General features: G+C 50.5%; 1 protein-coding gene across 3 annotated transcripts; it reads left to right on the top strand.

The window, feature by feature from the left end:
- Positions 1 to 3,519: 3,519 nt before the first annotated feature.
- Positions 3,520 to 15,319, top strand: Rhod (ras homolog family member D). Of its 3 annotated transcripts, none has more exons than XM_021202615.1 (5): positions 3,520 to 3,728; positions 9,012 to 9,099; positions 9,731 to 9,840; positions 14,202 to 14,336; positions 14,727 to 15,319. In XM_021202615.1, the coding sequence occupies exons 1-5, from the start codon at positions 3,597 to 3,599 to the stop codon at positions 14,892 to 14,894; spliced, it is 633 nt and encodes a 210-aa protein (XP_021058274.1). In that variant the 5' UTR covers positions 3,520 to 3,596; the 3' UTR covers positions 14,895 to 15,319. The 3 variants fall into 3 exon arrangements, with proteins under 3 accessions (XP_021058274.1, XP_021058267.1, XP_021058282.1); XM_021202623.2 differs by having other exon boundaries at positions 3,534 to 3,728; positions 14,202 to 14,340; positions 14,727 to 14,870; XM_021202608.1 differs by having other exon boundaries at positions 3,533 to 3,728; positions 14,202 to 15,319.
- The last annotated feature ends 145 nt before the right edge of the window (positions 15,320 to 15,464 follow it).

Genomic DNA, 15,464 nt, shown 5'->3' with positions numbered 1-15,464 from the left:
TTGAGTGGCATAGTCTGAGCTGAGCCCAAGGGCTTCTGGAATCTGATGATTGGAACTAAAGAGAGAAGCCATGAAGCGCACACACAAAGGCTTGAGGAAATTTACCCAAGCCTTCCCAAAGGCAAGGGCAAGACCTCATTCACTCAAACACCTGGTACCCTAGGCCAGGAACCCCAGAGGAAAGCCCAAGGAATAACCTGCAGAGAGCAGAGTGGCCACACGGTGGCAGTAAAGAATCAGAACAGCCTGTGATGCCTAGCTGCAGAATATAGAAGGGGGCCAGAAAATGGGGCAGAAAGTTAGGTTTGTTCTTGGAGCAAGTAGAGGGCAGAAGGTAATGACTTCTTTGCAGAGCACACCCCGCCTCTTGTCACGTGTTATGTGCACTTCTCCTCCATCTGTTTGCTTACTTATGCACTTATTATTTTTGAGACAGGGTCTCACTACATAACCATGGCTGGCCTGGAACTTGCTATGTAGATCAGGCTGGCCTTGAACTCACAGAGAATCACTGCCTACTGGGTGCTGGGGTTACAGGCATGTGCCACCACAAAACTCAGCCATTTGGCCAGTCTTGTTCTTTCAAACCCCCTCTTCCTTCCTTCCCTTCTTTCTTCCTGCCCCCTCTGCTTCCTCTGTCCTTCCCTCCCTCTTTTCTTCACTTACCCGTTCCTTTCTCTTGCTATGTTTGTCCAGCCTGTCAATTAGACATAATATCCGGAACCACAGCTGGCGCCAGTCTGAGATAGTCTGGGGTACAGAAATGGGTCAGCAGTGGCCCCGGCTCTGAGGAGGTCATGGCTCTGCTGGAGATCTGCAGCACCAATAACAACATTCCAGACCGATGCTGGCCCCACCTCCCCTGCCACTCTGAGGCCTCCAGGGCAGTCACATGCTACACGGGGTTCATAAAAGATTCTCAGCTTGGAATTGATGGGGCCTGAAGGGGGGCTGAGTCACCCACAGCCGGAAGTCAGCAGCAGCCACAGTAAACAGAATAACAGCAAATGGCACCCCAGTGAGGCCAACTGTGTGGCCACCCCAACCCACTCCAAAAATAAACTTCAGGAAAACAGTGTAGTCCAGAGTCCAGCAATGTCCGATTTGGGGAAATTCCTGGCTACCAGGGCAGATGGCCATGGGTCAATGACTGACTGATATGCCTCTCCCAGGAGCCTGAACATAGAATGTTGATGAGGCTGGACGGGACATGGTAAGACCAAGTCCTGGCTCTGGGTCTTATTGGCTCAATCCAAGCAGCTGCCTCCCTCTGGGGTTCAATCCCCAAGTCTCCAAAACAAGAAGTAGAAGCCTACTTCACAGTGTGAGACCTGACAGCAATAATGTACAAGAACTGAGATTTGGGGACAGCCTTAGGGTCCCCTTAAGAAGTCACTTTCTCTAGATCTCAGTATCCTTCTCTGTAAAATGGAACTAGCAAATCCTGCCTCTTGGTGGACAGTCCCTGAATAGCAGCTATCACCCATTAGTATGGGCTGTTATTATGAGGTATACAAAGAAACTGCAACGTGTGACAGTTGTCAAGTGTATCATTAGAGTGATTATCCCTATAGCAACCGAGGCAGCCTCCGCCTGACTCTCAGCTTCCTCCACCCTTGGTCTAGGCTCCGCCTGCCTCCCAGACTGGCCTTATGACAGCAGCAGCAATGCCTAGGCTGACAGCTGACTAGAGAGGAGGGTGGGGGGAGGGCCCCTCCTCACCACTCCTTCTGGGCATCCTGTTCAGCCACACACCCAGCTTCATGCCAAGTCCTGCCCAACCCTGTGGCAGTTTCGGGGAAGGGGCATCCAAAAGGTGGAGCTGGAGAGGCTTCTGGGAAGGCTCCTTCCATACAGCTCTGGAGGGAAACTGGAAACTGCCTCCTTGAGACATAGTGAGGATCAAATAGAACTGAAGGTCATTTTCACCTGCCTGACTTTGAATACAATGGGAGATGAAGACATGGGAGGTGAAACCCAAAGACTTCTGACCACGTTCCACTTAGCTTCCATGTAAACACCCAGTCAGAGGTCTGGGGAGGTATCTAATCCAGGCTGGCCTTGAACTCACTGTACAGCCAAGCTGACATTGAACTTCAGATTTTCCTGGCTTCACTTCGTCAGTATTGGAATTAGAAGCATGGATCTCCAAGTCCGGTTTATGTGGAACTGGGAATGGGACGGAGGCTTTCATGCGAGCTGGTTAAGCATCCGAGCAGCGCGGCTACATTTCCAGCCCACTTATGCTCACCAAAAGTTAAAAAGAAAAATCTGATCATAAAGAAGGATGCGGAGACTTAGAGAAAAGTAAGATTTATTCCTGAAATCCAAAGTGCTCCACCAACCGGATACTAGTTCCTTAGCTAAGTCCCGCCCTCTGTCCTGTCGCTAAGAAGTGGGGGCGTGGCTACCTTACTCCAGTCTCTTCGATGTCCTTTTTGAAACACCTCTGTTGCTTTTTCCTCAAGACTCTGCCTCTCCCATCCGAGGGTCCTCCTTATCTACCCCAGATGAAGAGCCCCTTTTCCTTTCTCCTGTCTCCCATTCTAGGCTTCTCACAGTCGAGGTTTTGATCGGAACAGTGCAGGGTCCCCAGACTCTAAGAAACTAAGGATCATTTGCATTGATTAAACATAATACCAAAGAGCTGGAGAGATGGCTCAGAGGTTAAGAACATTGGCTGCTCTTCCAGAGGACCCAGGTTCACCCGCATAGTAGCTCATAATGTTTGTAACTCCAGTTCCAGGGTTTGCGAGTGCAGAGGGCACCAGGGTGCACAGACATACATGCAGATAAAACGCTCACACACGTAAAAAATAAAACTTAAAGGTCATCATACTATATACCGTAATATGAACCATTCATGACATCTGCCATATGCCAGAGCCAGCTCTGAGCTCTACAGATGAAAGGTTCCATAGTTTTCCCTAGCTCACTGGCTGCCTGGGTGAGATGCGTGGTAATCCACCTTCATTGAAGTTTCCTGGTGCTGACTGAAGAGGTCCTGCAGTGACCCACAAGGGCATGCCCGGGCCACTCCTTTCTCATCTGGCCTACAACATTTGGAGGAGGTCCGCAAATAGCAGAAACTCATATTCATTCATTCATTCATTCATTCATTCATCATCCATTCATTCATTTAAAAAAAAAAAATCACCTCCCACCCATTGCAGATGGTCCAGGTGCTTCCTCCTTCCCTGTCCCCAGCCTCTCTCCAAGTTCTTGTCTACTCTCCCACGAGCCCTGGTGCCCTCTGGAGGCGTAGGTCTCCGCCAACCCCTGCGGCCTCAGTGACTGCACGCAGTAGATGCTACAAAAGTCTTTCTTGAGTGGCTAGACAGGACGCCAGGAGACCGGACCCCAGGAGCGTCCACCCTTGGCCGGGCGCCGCACCCCCATCTTGTCCGGGGCTTCTCACCTGAGCTGGGCGTCCCCCGCCCCCCAGGCCGCCTCCTGTCCCTGCCGCCCCGCTCCCACTTCCTCCCGCCGCCCCGCCCCTTCCACATTCCTGTCCCGCCGGGCCGGCCCCGCGCCCGCCGCAGCCAGCCCGCCGCGTACCGCCTGCTGCTCCGCGCACCGCCGTCCGCCAGCCCGGGATGAGCGCGTCCCAGGCTGCCGTAGAAGAGGCGCCGCACAGCGGGCGCTCGGTCAAGGTGGTCCTGGTGGGCGACGGGGGCTGCGGGAAGACGTCACTGATGATGGTCTTCGCCAAAGGGGCCTTCCCAGAGGTGAGTGCTCTCACCCTTGGCCCTGCGCTGGGACACCCCCATGTGCGGGTCTGCTGAGAGCTGCCTCGAAAGAACCCAGCTCTAGCCTCCTAGGGGGAATCTCAACAGAGCCTGGAGTGGAAGGCAGAGTTTTTCAGTTTTAGCCAGTAGAAGCGAAGTGGGACTAATGGCACTTAGGGGGAGGGGTGTCACAGGGACTGAATTAGGCCACCTGGGGAAATAGCAAATCCTAAGAGAGCAGTTGTTGTCACTACTTGGCGAAGAGAGTGTGAGGACTTTGGAGCTCAACTGGCAGCAGTAAAATCAAGCCTTTGCCTCTTACAGCTGTGTGCCTTTGGGCAAGTCCCTTAACCTCTCTGTGCCTGTTTCCTTAACTATGCGATAGGACTGACAGCCCCTACCGGAGCGTGTAGAAGAGTGCTGAAAGTAAGTGATGTTCGTTGGGCGACATCACTTCTCCATCCACTATGGTGCAAATCCCCATGCTTCACCTTAGAGAGGAAAACTGGAACAGAGACCCTTCTCTGGAGAGTCCGATTATGCCTTGCTTCGACTCTAACCAAGCCTCAGTTTCTCAGAGCAGCCTGATAGGGGGAAGAAAGTTGGGACAGTGAGGTTGAAGGCTGATGACCGGCTCCCTGCGGTACCTGGTGCATCCTGGCTCTCTAGGCTTGTCACTGTGAGTCCTTGAGGACCCCATGACCAGAACAGTGGCTGAGCTCTCCTTCTGTGCCTCCACGAGGAGTGGGGGTCCTGTGCGTCTGTGGGTTTGCCTTCAGCAGCATGCCTTCTTTTCCTGCCCCCACATCCTTCCAGCCTCTGGGATTGTGCAGAAGTGGGTAGTTTGATGGAAGGGGCCAGAGAAGCTGATTTGGCAAACAGGGCACAGTCTTGCTTGCTACTCTGAATACCAGTGGTTTTTATGGTTTTTTTTGGGGGGGGGAGGGGGGTTGTTGTATTTTTGTCGTTTTACTTTAGTGGTTCCTGTTTTGTTTTTGAGACAGGATATTACTGTGGAGGCTTGAACGCTCAATCCTCCTGTCTCTCGGCCCAGGATTGCTCAGATTACATGTGTGTGCCACCATACCCATCTCAGAGCCTTTGGTTTTGCGGTTTGCAAAGCTGACGTCACCTTCTTTGACCAGTTACAGTTTTGGTTTTTTTGGGGTTTTTTGGTTTTTTTTTTTTTTGTTTTGGTTTTTTTTTATTAAAGTATAGGAGATATTTTCTAGGTCTTTAGGTACTGCCCATTGGGAACCCAACCATCGTGGGAACCAGGAGATCAGAGGAGGCACCTAAAGGTGGAGGTGGTGAGGGAGGGCTCTGCATCACTGGCCTGGGTCAGGCATTCTAGACGGTGACATTGACAGCAGGAGCCATACCAATTTCATATGGAAACACCTTTAAGTCCACGAACTGTGTATGGGGTTTTGTGTGTGTGTGTGTGTGTGTGTGTGTGTGTGTGTGTGTGTGTGTGTGTGTTTTCACAGGGTTTCTCTGTATAGTCCTGGCTGCCCTAGAACTCACTCTGTAGACCAGGCTGGCCTCTGCCTCCCGAGTGCTGGGATTAAAGGTGTGTGCCACCACTTGAGGGGCACACTGGAGGGACAGAAGGCCAGAGTGGTCACCAGGGGGATGGACCCACCTTGTCCTTAGTCTTCCTTTGTCTAGGAAGCCCCTGGCATGACAGAGAGCTCTTTTTATATTTTATATTTTGGTTAGTAAGTTAGTTTTCTTTTTGAGATAAAGTCTCTGTATGTAATCTACGTTCATCTCAAATCAAAGATCCTCCTGCCTCTGCTTCCATGGTGCTGTGACTTCAAGTATGAAATACCACTATTAGAGACAGGGTTTCTCTGTGTGTGTAGTCCTAGCTGTTCTGGAATTCTCTCTTTAGACCAGGCTGGCCTAAAACATAGAGATTGGCTTGTCTCTGCCTGGGATTACGGGTGTGTGCTGCCGCTGTCCATCCGGCTGGTTTGTCTCGGTCTTGGGTAGTCCAGGCTGACTTCAGATTCCATATGTAGCCAAGGATGCCTATTTTTTTAAAAAAAAATAAGATTTATTTATTTTATTTATATGGGTACATTGCAGCTGTCTTCAGATACACCAAAGAAAGCATCGGGTCCGATTACAGATGGTTGTGAGCCACCTTGCGGTTGCTGGGAATTGAACTCAGGACCTTTGGAAGAGCAGTCAGTGCTCTTAACTGCTGAGTCATCTCTCTAGCCCCAAGGATCCTTGCCTCCACCTCCCAAGTGTGACTGCAGGCAGAGCCTTTTGAGGAGAACATGAAGGTAGCTCTGATCTGCACTCGGGTCACCTTGCCGCCCCCCCCTCCCTAGGGCACTCCATGACCTCTGAAGCCACATCCACTGCACAGGTTCCTGTCTTCCAGGCTTTCTGCCTGCAGCAAAGGGCAGAGGAGTGAGTGGTTGGAGAAGCCTCTGTGATCTTCATTGGCTAACCTCCAACTTCAAGTTTACGGCCCAAGGGGCAAAACAGAGCTTATGGGGCAGAGAGACCTTTTTCGCCAAGAAGTCTCAGGTGGCACTGAGAACACAGCCATTCTGAGTGGCTTATAATACAGGGACAGGAGGTGGCAAGAGAGTGCCCACCTGCAGAACTATTCAAATCTGCCGTCCTCAGACTGCTCCAGTTTCCCACAGGTGACCTACCTGGGGAACCCTGTCCTCATTCTGTAATGGTCATCTATCTGTGAACCTCAGGAGGGCAGGACCAAGGCTGAGTCATCTCTGTCCTGGGTCAACCCAAGCCAGTCTCTTGCTGAATACAACAGATAAGATAACCAGGCGTGGTGGCGCATGCCTTTAATCCCAGCACTTGGGAGGCAGAGGCAGGTGGATTTCTGAGTTCGAGGCCAGCCTGGTCTACAGAGTGAGTTCCAGGACAGCCAGGGCTATACAGAGAAACCCTCAAAAATCCAAAAAAAAAAAAAAAAAGATTAGGCACTTTTGCCTAGGAGGTGGAAGCAAAGAACACCACAAAAGGTATAAAGTCACATTCCAAATTAAGAGGCAGGGCAGTGACGCTGCTCAGTGACGAAGCCAACACAGCCCCTTCCAGCTCACCTCAGGTCTGGCTGATGTCGGGAGCAGGAACTGGTGACCTCACAAGAAGCAGGTGGCTGGAGTGGCTCCTGAAGACACACACAGTACCAGTTCTACTTCTGCCTAGCCCTATTCCCTCAGAGCCTCTTGATGTTACTGAGGTTGTGGGAGTCAAGAGTTTAGAGAGCATGGGGCCTGGGCGTTCACAGGCATTTGTGAGACACTGGCCTGTGTCTCCCAAGAGCTTTTTTGTAGGCCCTCAACTGGTATGTGGGTGGCTACACGGGGTCTCTATCTCCACTGTGGCAGTCCTTGCTCTATGGCAGAGGCCAGAGACTACAGTTGGTGTCTTAATTGGGGTTTCATTGCTGTGAAGAGACCCCATGACCATGGCAACTCTTCTGAAGGAAAGCACTTAACTGGAGCTGGCTTAGCTTCAGAGGTTCAGTCCATTATGGTCATGGTGGGAAGCATGGCATTGTAAAGAAAGGCTTGGTGCTTGAGAAAGAGCTGAGAGTTCTACAGCTTGATCTGCAGAAGACAGCAGGAGACTGTGTGCTACAGTGGGCATAGCTTGAGCATAGGAGACCTCAAAGCCTGCCTCCACAGTGATGCGCTTCCTCCAACAAAGCCACACCTCCTAATAGTGCCTCTTCTTATAAGCCAAGCATTCAAACACACGAGTCTGTGGGGACGAAGCCTCTTCAAACCACCACAGGTGGGGGTGGGAAAGGAAGTGTCCAGAGGGACGGACAGGGCTGGTGTGGACAGTGTCAAGCAGGTGAGTCGTGACCATAAATGCTGGAGCAGGTCTTCACTTTCCATCCTGAGGTGATACTCTTTCTCTTAACCAGTGATGGTACAGGCCCAAGACCACACACAGCTGGTGGTTGTCAGAACTGGGTCCTAAGCCATGCTCATTTCATCTCAAAGCCAGTGCTATCCTCAAACTACCCAGTAGGAAACAAATGCCAAGGGCAGAGCATGTACAGAGGGGCAGGAAGGCTGCCTGAGCCCTTGTCTGCTCCTATCCATGCCCCTTGCCATCTTCCCCATATTTCTCCAGGTGCCTACTCCTCCCTCCCCTGCATGCCTCCGGTGCCCTAGAGAACATAGTGGCCCATCTCTATGATTGTCCCTTCCAGCTGACCAGGGCTTGACTCAGAGGACTGACAGACAGTCTGGCCATCAGACAGGCAGGCATGAAGTCACAGGCGAGTAGGAGCCCTGCCTGATACGGGGAAGGAAGAAACTAGGGTGTCCCCACACTATGACCCTATGAGCTGGTCCTGGCCAAGTGAGGAGGTTGAGCCGGGAGTGATGGCTCAGACCTGCCATCCTGGCACTCAGAAGGCTGGGGCAGGAAAACTGCAGTTAGGTTGTAGGCCATCTTGAGCTGTAGTTAGAACTTGTCTAACAAACAAAGGGGAGAGAGGGAGGGGATGGCCCAGCAGGTAAAGGAACTCCCCACCAACCTGACAGCCTGAGTTCCATCCGCAAGACCCGCATAGAAGGAGATCACAGACCCTTGAGGGTTGTTCTGTGACCTCTACATAGGTAGTCTGCCATGTGCCCCCCCACCATAAATGCAATGAAAAGCAAACAAATGGGAGCTAGGGATACAGCTCAGGTGGTAAGAGTGCTCACTGACGTACATAAAGTCCTGGGTTCGATCTCCACCATCACACAAACTAGGTGTGGTGGTGCCTGTCTCTGTAGGATTCAGGAGATGGAACCAGGAGGATCGTAAGCTCAAGACGTTCCTTGGCCTGGAGAAAGGGCTAAAGTTTGCTATATGAATATGTGAATGAACAAGGGAAGAAGCCAGTGTAGGCTAATGTCTTCCCGGGAAGAGGGGAGAGCTCAGGTGAATGCTCACCAGTGGACACTGGACAAAGCTAATGTCAGCAGCCAGCATGGATGGCATGCTGGTTTTGTACCAAGCTGTGTGCCAAGTGCCTGACTCCTTAATGTAATGTTCTACTACACGAGAGGGACTTCAGTCTTCCTGTGTATGATCAAGGAAAACATGGCCGAGGAGAATGGGGACTTTCCTGGCATCAAGCTCTAGGCCTTTCCCCAAGCCTGGTCACTGAGAACTGGAGGCCTTCTCAGAAACAACTAATAGTGAGGGGTAGTTGGGTAGGCATTCCTGGGGTCTGGCTTGCCCCAGAACCCTCAAAAACTTAACTCTGTCCTCTTTCTTCTTCAGAGCTACAGTCCCACAGTGTTTGAGCGCTATTACGCCACTCTGCAGAGGAAGGGTAAACCTGTGCACCTCCAAATCTGGGACACAGCTGGTAGGTGGGGGCTTGAGAGGAGGTAGGGAAGAGAAGGGGATCCCCAATGGCTTCTGACCCAGGAGGCCAGCCGGTCTCCAGAGAACAGCACTGGAGCAGGAGGGGCCCTAGGAAGCTCAACTCCTTGCCTGCATGTGCCCACATCTCCTGCCCAGGGCAGCTCAGGAGATAGACTGGCCCTGGCCTCCTAAGCTTTGTACCCTGAATTTATCTTCTCTAATACCTCCTGACCTTGGTCTGTGCCCCCCAGGCTCCTGGCCTGAGTTAGCTCAAAACTAAACTCTGGGACTCAGAAGCCCCCTTATATTCAACCTGCTCAGACCCTTTGCTGGTGTCATATCTGCCCTTGCCCTCACTGCACAAACAAGCAAGAGCAGAGTGGGTTCCTAAGCCTGGCCTCTGCTGCACTCACCCCTTCAACAGGATCTTTCAGCCATGGCTTCTCCAGGCCAAGGCTGCCACAAACCACAAGCAAGCCAAGTAAGAGCCACCCCAAGGGGACATTCACATGAGATACAAAACTTGACCCCACCCTCTAAAAGCCCAGGTCTGCTAAAGTGACCTCCCTGGTGTTGGAGACACTGAGAGCAGGCAGGAGGACCATAGGCAGTGACTCCTCCCCTTTACCTAGGGCAAGATGACTATGACCGCCTTCGGCCCTTGTTCTATCCTGATGCCAATGTCTTGCTCCTCTGCTTCGATGTGACCAATCCAAACAGCTTTGACAACGTCTCCAACCGGGTAGGTGCTGGGGTGATGGAGGGAATAGCATCAATCTCCAGGCCACTGCTCATCACTATTTACCCTGTCAGCTATCAAAGCTTGGCAGGCCTGGGGCTGGGCTGATGGCTCAGTGGTTAAGAGGACATACTGAGCTGGGCATGGGCCTTTAATTCCAGCACTGGAGAGGCAGAGGCATGGATATTTCTATGAGCTTGGGGCTAGTCTGGTTTACATAGTGAGTTCCAGGCCATTCACAGATACACAATGAGCTGGGGGAGGGGGGGCACAAGCATCTGCATGGGAGAGCTAACAACCACCTGTAACTTCAGCTACAGGGATTCTGACACCCTCTTCTGGACTCTACAGGCAAATACATATGCACACACATTATTTTTAAAAACAATAAAGGGTAAGTAATTAAGAGCACTTGTTGCTGCAGAGGACCAAGGCTCAGTTCCCAGCACCCATGTTGTGGTTCACAACCATCCATAACACTGGCTCCAGATCGGACATCTTCTCTTGAACTCTATGGATATCAGACATGTATGTGTTGCACATACATATATTCAGGCAAAATACTCATACATATATAGTGAGCTAAAAAAAATTTTAAATGAATACATTTTTTAAGTATATGGCCTGGAGATGACTGAGAGGTTAAGAGCGCTGACTGCTCCTCTAGGGGATTCCAGCGCCTACACAGTGGTTTATAGCTGCCTGTAACCCCTGTTCCAGGGGATCTGAGGTCCTCTTCCAACCTCCACAGGCACAGTGTGCACATGGTACAGACAAAACATCCACACACAGTAAAAAAGAAAAGAAGGGCTGGAGAAATGGCTCAGTGGTTAAGGGCACTGACTGCTCTTCCAAAGATCCTGAGTTCAAATCCCGACAACCACATGATGGCTCAAAACCATCTGTAAAGAGATCTGACACCCTCTTCTGGGTGATAGCTATAGTATACTTACATATAATAAATAAGTAAATAAAAAAGAAAAGAAAAGAAAAAAAAAGTGCTAGACATAGTGGCACACGCCTTTAATCCCAGTACCCAGGAGGCAGAGGTAGGCAATCTATAGGAGTTTAAGGCCAACCTGGTCTACACAGTGAGCTATTCATAGTGAATTCAGGGATTCATAGTGAAACCCTATCTAAAAACAAAAAATAAAAAAGCAAACAAAAAAGTTTGGCAGGCCTCAGATGTGTCTGGGCTTGATAGATACATAGGTACGGTGAGACCCAGAACAAGACAGCAACTTGTTCGGGGTCACATAGAAGTGTGGCCGCTGAGTCTCTGCTCTGACTCTCAATCCAGTGGCTCCTGCCTATAGTCACCCACAGGCTAGAACACTGGCTTTTTCCCCTTCTGACGCTGCTGAGAGTGCTGGTGACTCAGGCTGTCTCCCTAGCCTGGGCCTGCTGTAAGTCATGTGAACATAAAGTCCAACTCCAGCTGCTCTTGCCCGTCCACTCCATTTCTGCCGTTGCTGGTAGTCAGTGTCCTCTCACGATGCCCTAGAACCAAGAGGGCTTCCCAAGGCTACCCTTAAGGATCAAAGATGCAATCCTTTGAGATCTTCTGCCCAGCCCAGGCACAGCCCCTTACCCATGACTTGCTAAGGCCTCCACGTAAGCAGTACATGGCCAGGTTCCCTTGGGCAGTGACGGCATTAGGAAAGACAACGGTACAGATATGGCAACGGCAACAAACAAAAGACTTGCCATGCCTGGCATGGTAACAGTCCCAGCATGCAAGGACAGGCAAGAGGATCTCTGAGTTTAAAGTCACCCCTATCAAGATAGTTAAGTTCCCCCAACTAGCCAGGGGTACACAGGGAAACCCTGTCTCGAAAAAGTAAAAAGAACATGCCATGGAGTGTGCACTGTTCTGGCATTTACATGAGTATTTGTTGACTTATCATCCTGACAACCATGTACAGTCAAGATGCCATTCTTCTTGGATCATTTTCTATTAGAGTGGCAGCTCTGGGGTGGAGCCTAGGTAGTCAGTTACATACATTCCTCAGCATACCTCTGCACCAGGCCCTCGTGGGCATTAGGGATGGACGGGGGCGGGGGGACAGTGGTGCCTATGATGAAGTGGAAACAGTGGGTAGATTCTGAATTCTCCTAGAAGGCAGAGCCCCAGGATTTGCTGATGGATTGCAGGTGGATAAGAGAGAAGTTGAACCATAACAAGTAGAAGGCAGTTACCTCTTCCCCAGGGTGAGGAGCAGCCTGGGGTAGGGTGGAGTTGAACAGGACTGAGAGCTGGAAGCTGCAGGTCCCCTGTGGGGAATGTGGGGTTGGCCTGGGAAACCATTGAGGAGGCACCAGTTGGGCAGGGTACAGCCAAGGGTCCTGAGGAGGCCACCCAGGGAGCCAGACCAGCTAGTGAAGAGGAGAGCCTGTGGGAGAGGAGGGGCAGAATGGGGACAACTGGGAGAGCCAGAAGAGCAGGTCCTGAATCCAGTGCGGGGTTGCTCTAAAGGAAGCGAGCCTGGTGTCTAAGTTCTTACAGGCTTGTCCAGCTGAGGTCTCACAGTTGGGTTCAGTGGAGCCACCCAGCAGTCCCTTTCCAAGGACAGAACATCGAGTATAGAGAGACTACCTGGGCTCCATTTAATTCCAGGATCCAGAGAATTTTAGCAGCCTTTCCTGAGTGGCCCACCAAACAGCCATGTACTCCTGAAGATGAGAAACCTCCTCTATATCTCTGGTGCCCTAGATATGTGTAAAATAACTCATCCCTGATGTTCTTCTGGGGGTCCTCCCTCCTGTTGAGGCAAAGGACTTCTATGTAGCCCTGCCTGGCTTTGAACTCAGAGATCTGCCTGTCTCTGACTCCTAAGTACTTCTCTGTGTAGCCCTGGCTGTCCTGGAACTCACAAATCCACCTGCCTCTGCCTCCCAAGTGCTGGGATTAAAGGTGTGTACTACCACTGTCCGGCTCTCTTTTTCTTTCTTTCTTTCTTTCTTTCTTTCTTTCTTTCTTTCTTTCTTTCTTTCTTTCTTTCCTTCCTTCCTTCCTTCCTTCCTTCCTTCCTTCCTTCCTTCCTTTCTTTCTTTCTTTGTTTTTTTGTTTTTTAAAGACAAGATCTTTCTGCCTAACCCTGGCTATCCTGGAATTCACTGTGTAGACCAGGCTAGCAAACCAGGCTAACTTTAAACTCACAGAGATCCTCCTACTTCTGCCTCCCAAGTTATGGTATTAAAACTCTGTGCCACCATATCTGGCTTAGTTACTTTTAAATAAACGCCTATTTGGCCCATTTTGAAAGGTAGCCAAAGAAGTCCTTACCTTGCTGGTGACAGAGGGAGAAAGAAGCTGGACTCTGAGCCCCACCTACTGGGCTCAAATCCCTCCATCTCCAACTGTGTGACCAATGATAAGTTATAAAGTCCTCTATGTCTTACTGACTGCATTTATAATGGGCTCAACTACAGAATCTGCCAGTAGGGCATGAAAATACACAGGGGGACTGGAGAGACGGATCCGAGGTTGAGAGCACTGGCTGCTCTTCTACTGGGTTTGACTCCCAACACCCACATAGCAGCTCACAGATGCCTGCAACTCCAGTCCCAGGGCATCAGAAGCCCACTTTGACCTCCAAGGGAACCAGGCACAGATGCTGCACAGATATGCATACTGACAAAAGGCTCATACACACCAATCTTGTTTTAAAAATAGAAAATTATAGCCAGGCATGGGGTGGCACACACTTTAATCCCAGCACTGTGAGGCAGAGGCAGGGGGATCTGAGTTTGAGGCCATTCCAGTCTACACTGTGAATTCCAGGACAGCCAGGGGTATGTAGAAAGACCCTGTCTCCAAAAAGAGAGAGAGAGAAAGGAAGAGAGAAGCAGGTGTTAGTGATGTACAACTTTAATCTCAGCACCCAGGAGGCAGAGGCAGTCAGATCTCTCAGAATCTGAGAATTTTAGGCCAGCCTGGTCTACAGAGTGAGTTCTGGGACAGTCAGGGCTATACAGAGAAACCCTGTGTTAGAAGAAAAAAAAAAAAGGAAGAGAGGAGAGAAAGAAAAGAAAAAAGAAAATTAAATTATTTACACTTTCCTGTGTCCTCGAGACACTGACTTAGGCCTTGAACCTTCTGTAGTTGAGGATGATCTTGAATTTCTGATATTTCTGCCTCTGCTTCCCGAGTCCTGCAATTACAGGTCTGGCTTATGTGGTGCCATGGATCTAATCCAGGGCTTCGGGCACGCTAAGCAAGCACCCTACTCAACTGAGCTACATCCCAAAACAAGGCATAGAACATTTTAAATGAGAACCCGCACTGGGTACACTGATAGAACAAAGAGTTTCCCACTGAAGGTCCGGACTCCCAGTGATTCACACAACCCTTTTCTCTGCAGTGGTACCCAGAGGTGACACATTTCTGCAAGGGAGTGCCCATTATTGTTGTGGGCTGCAAGATAGACCTGCGTAAGGACAAGGTGCTGGTGAACAATCTTCGGAAGAAAAGACTGGAGCCTGTGACCTACCATAGGGTAGGTAGGAAGCTAGCCCTGGGGGAGAGTCATTTGGAGAGGGATAATTCTCTACAGTGCCATGTGTGTCACACACTGGGGGTCTTGGAGGATGTCAGCAGTCAGGAAGGGTCAGCACTTGGAAGCAGAACCCAGAATACTCAAGGAGGTTCTGACAGGACAGATAGGTAATATGTATAGCACAAATGAGACCCCTGGGGTCCATGTTATTTGGTTTTATACCCTTCTCTGCAACACAGATTATTTGCCCACTGAAGGTGCCCTAGAAAAGCCCCACTTCCCACTATTTTCCTCAAGACTCCTGGCATTGCCAAAAGGGCTGCAGCAAGACCAAATGTGAGTTTCACTCTGCATCCCAAATTCATAGTAGCTCCTACTGCTCTTTGGCAGGGCCACGATATGGCAAGGTCTGTGGGAGCAGTGGCCTATCTTGAGTGTTCAGCTCGGCTCCATGACAACGTGGAAGCCGTTTTCCAAGAAGCAGCAGAAGTGGCTCTCAGCAGTCGCAGACATAACTTTTGGCGGCGGATTGCTCAGAATTGTTGCGTGGCCACCTGACTGGTTTGGAACCCATCTTGCCTTCCCGTTAACTCAGCTGGAGAAAGACCCAGGAGCAGAACTTCTACTCTGTTGACTGGGATGGACCTAATCCCCAGGCTGAGCTGGTAGAACCACACATCCACCCACAGATGGGCTCCACTGAGGCCTGGCCCCTGGACCGAGGAATCCTGGATTGAAGAAGAGGGTTCCCAGACCCTTAGCTCTGGAACCATTAATAGACTCCTGTGCCCAATCCTGGACCTGCGTCCTGAGCGGGGGTCTGTGCGGTCTGATTTGGCGCCACCTTGTGGCTATTCTGTTGAGTTATATCTACAGGACCTAGGGTTCCCGAGACCATCCTACCCGGGCTAATACCCTGCCCTGTCCGTGATCATCCTATTCATCCCATTGCTAAGTGTAACAACTAAAATGGCGTCGCTTGCTATTAGTGTCCTGACTATTCCTTCAAAGCATCTTTACATACTACTAGGTAGGAAAGAGCCCACCCACCTAGACCATAGAGTGGAACTGCTAGGACCCAAACCTGACTGACTTTATCGCTTCCTTTTTTTTTTTTTTTTTTTTTTT

This window comes from Mus pahari, chromosome 1, assembly GCF_900095145.1.
Source record: "Mus pahari chromosome 1, PAHARI_EIJ_v1.1, whole genome shotgun sequence".
Classification (NCBI taxonomy): Eukaryota; Metazoa; Chordata; class Mammalia; order Rodentia; family Muridae; genus Mus; species Mus pahari.
The sequence above is the reverse complement of the archived record's forward strand: the minus strand, read 5'-3'. Positions and strand labels throughout refer to the sequence as shown.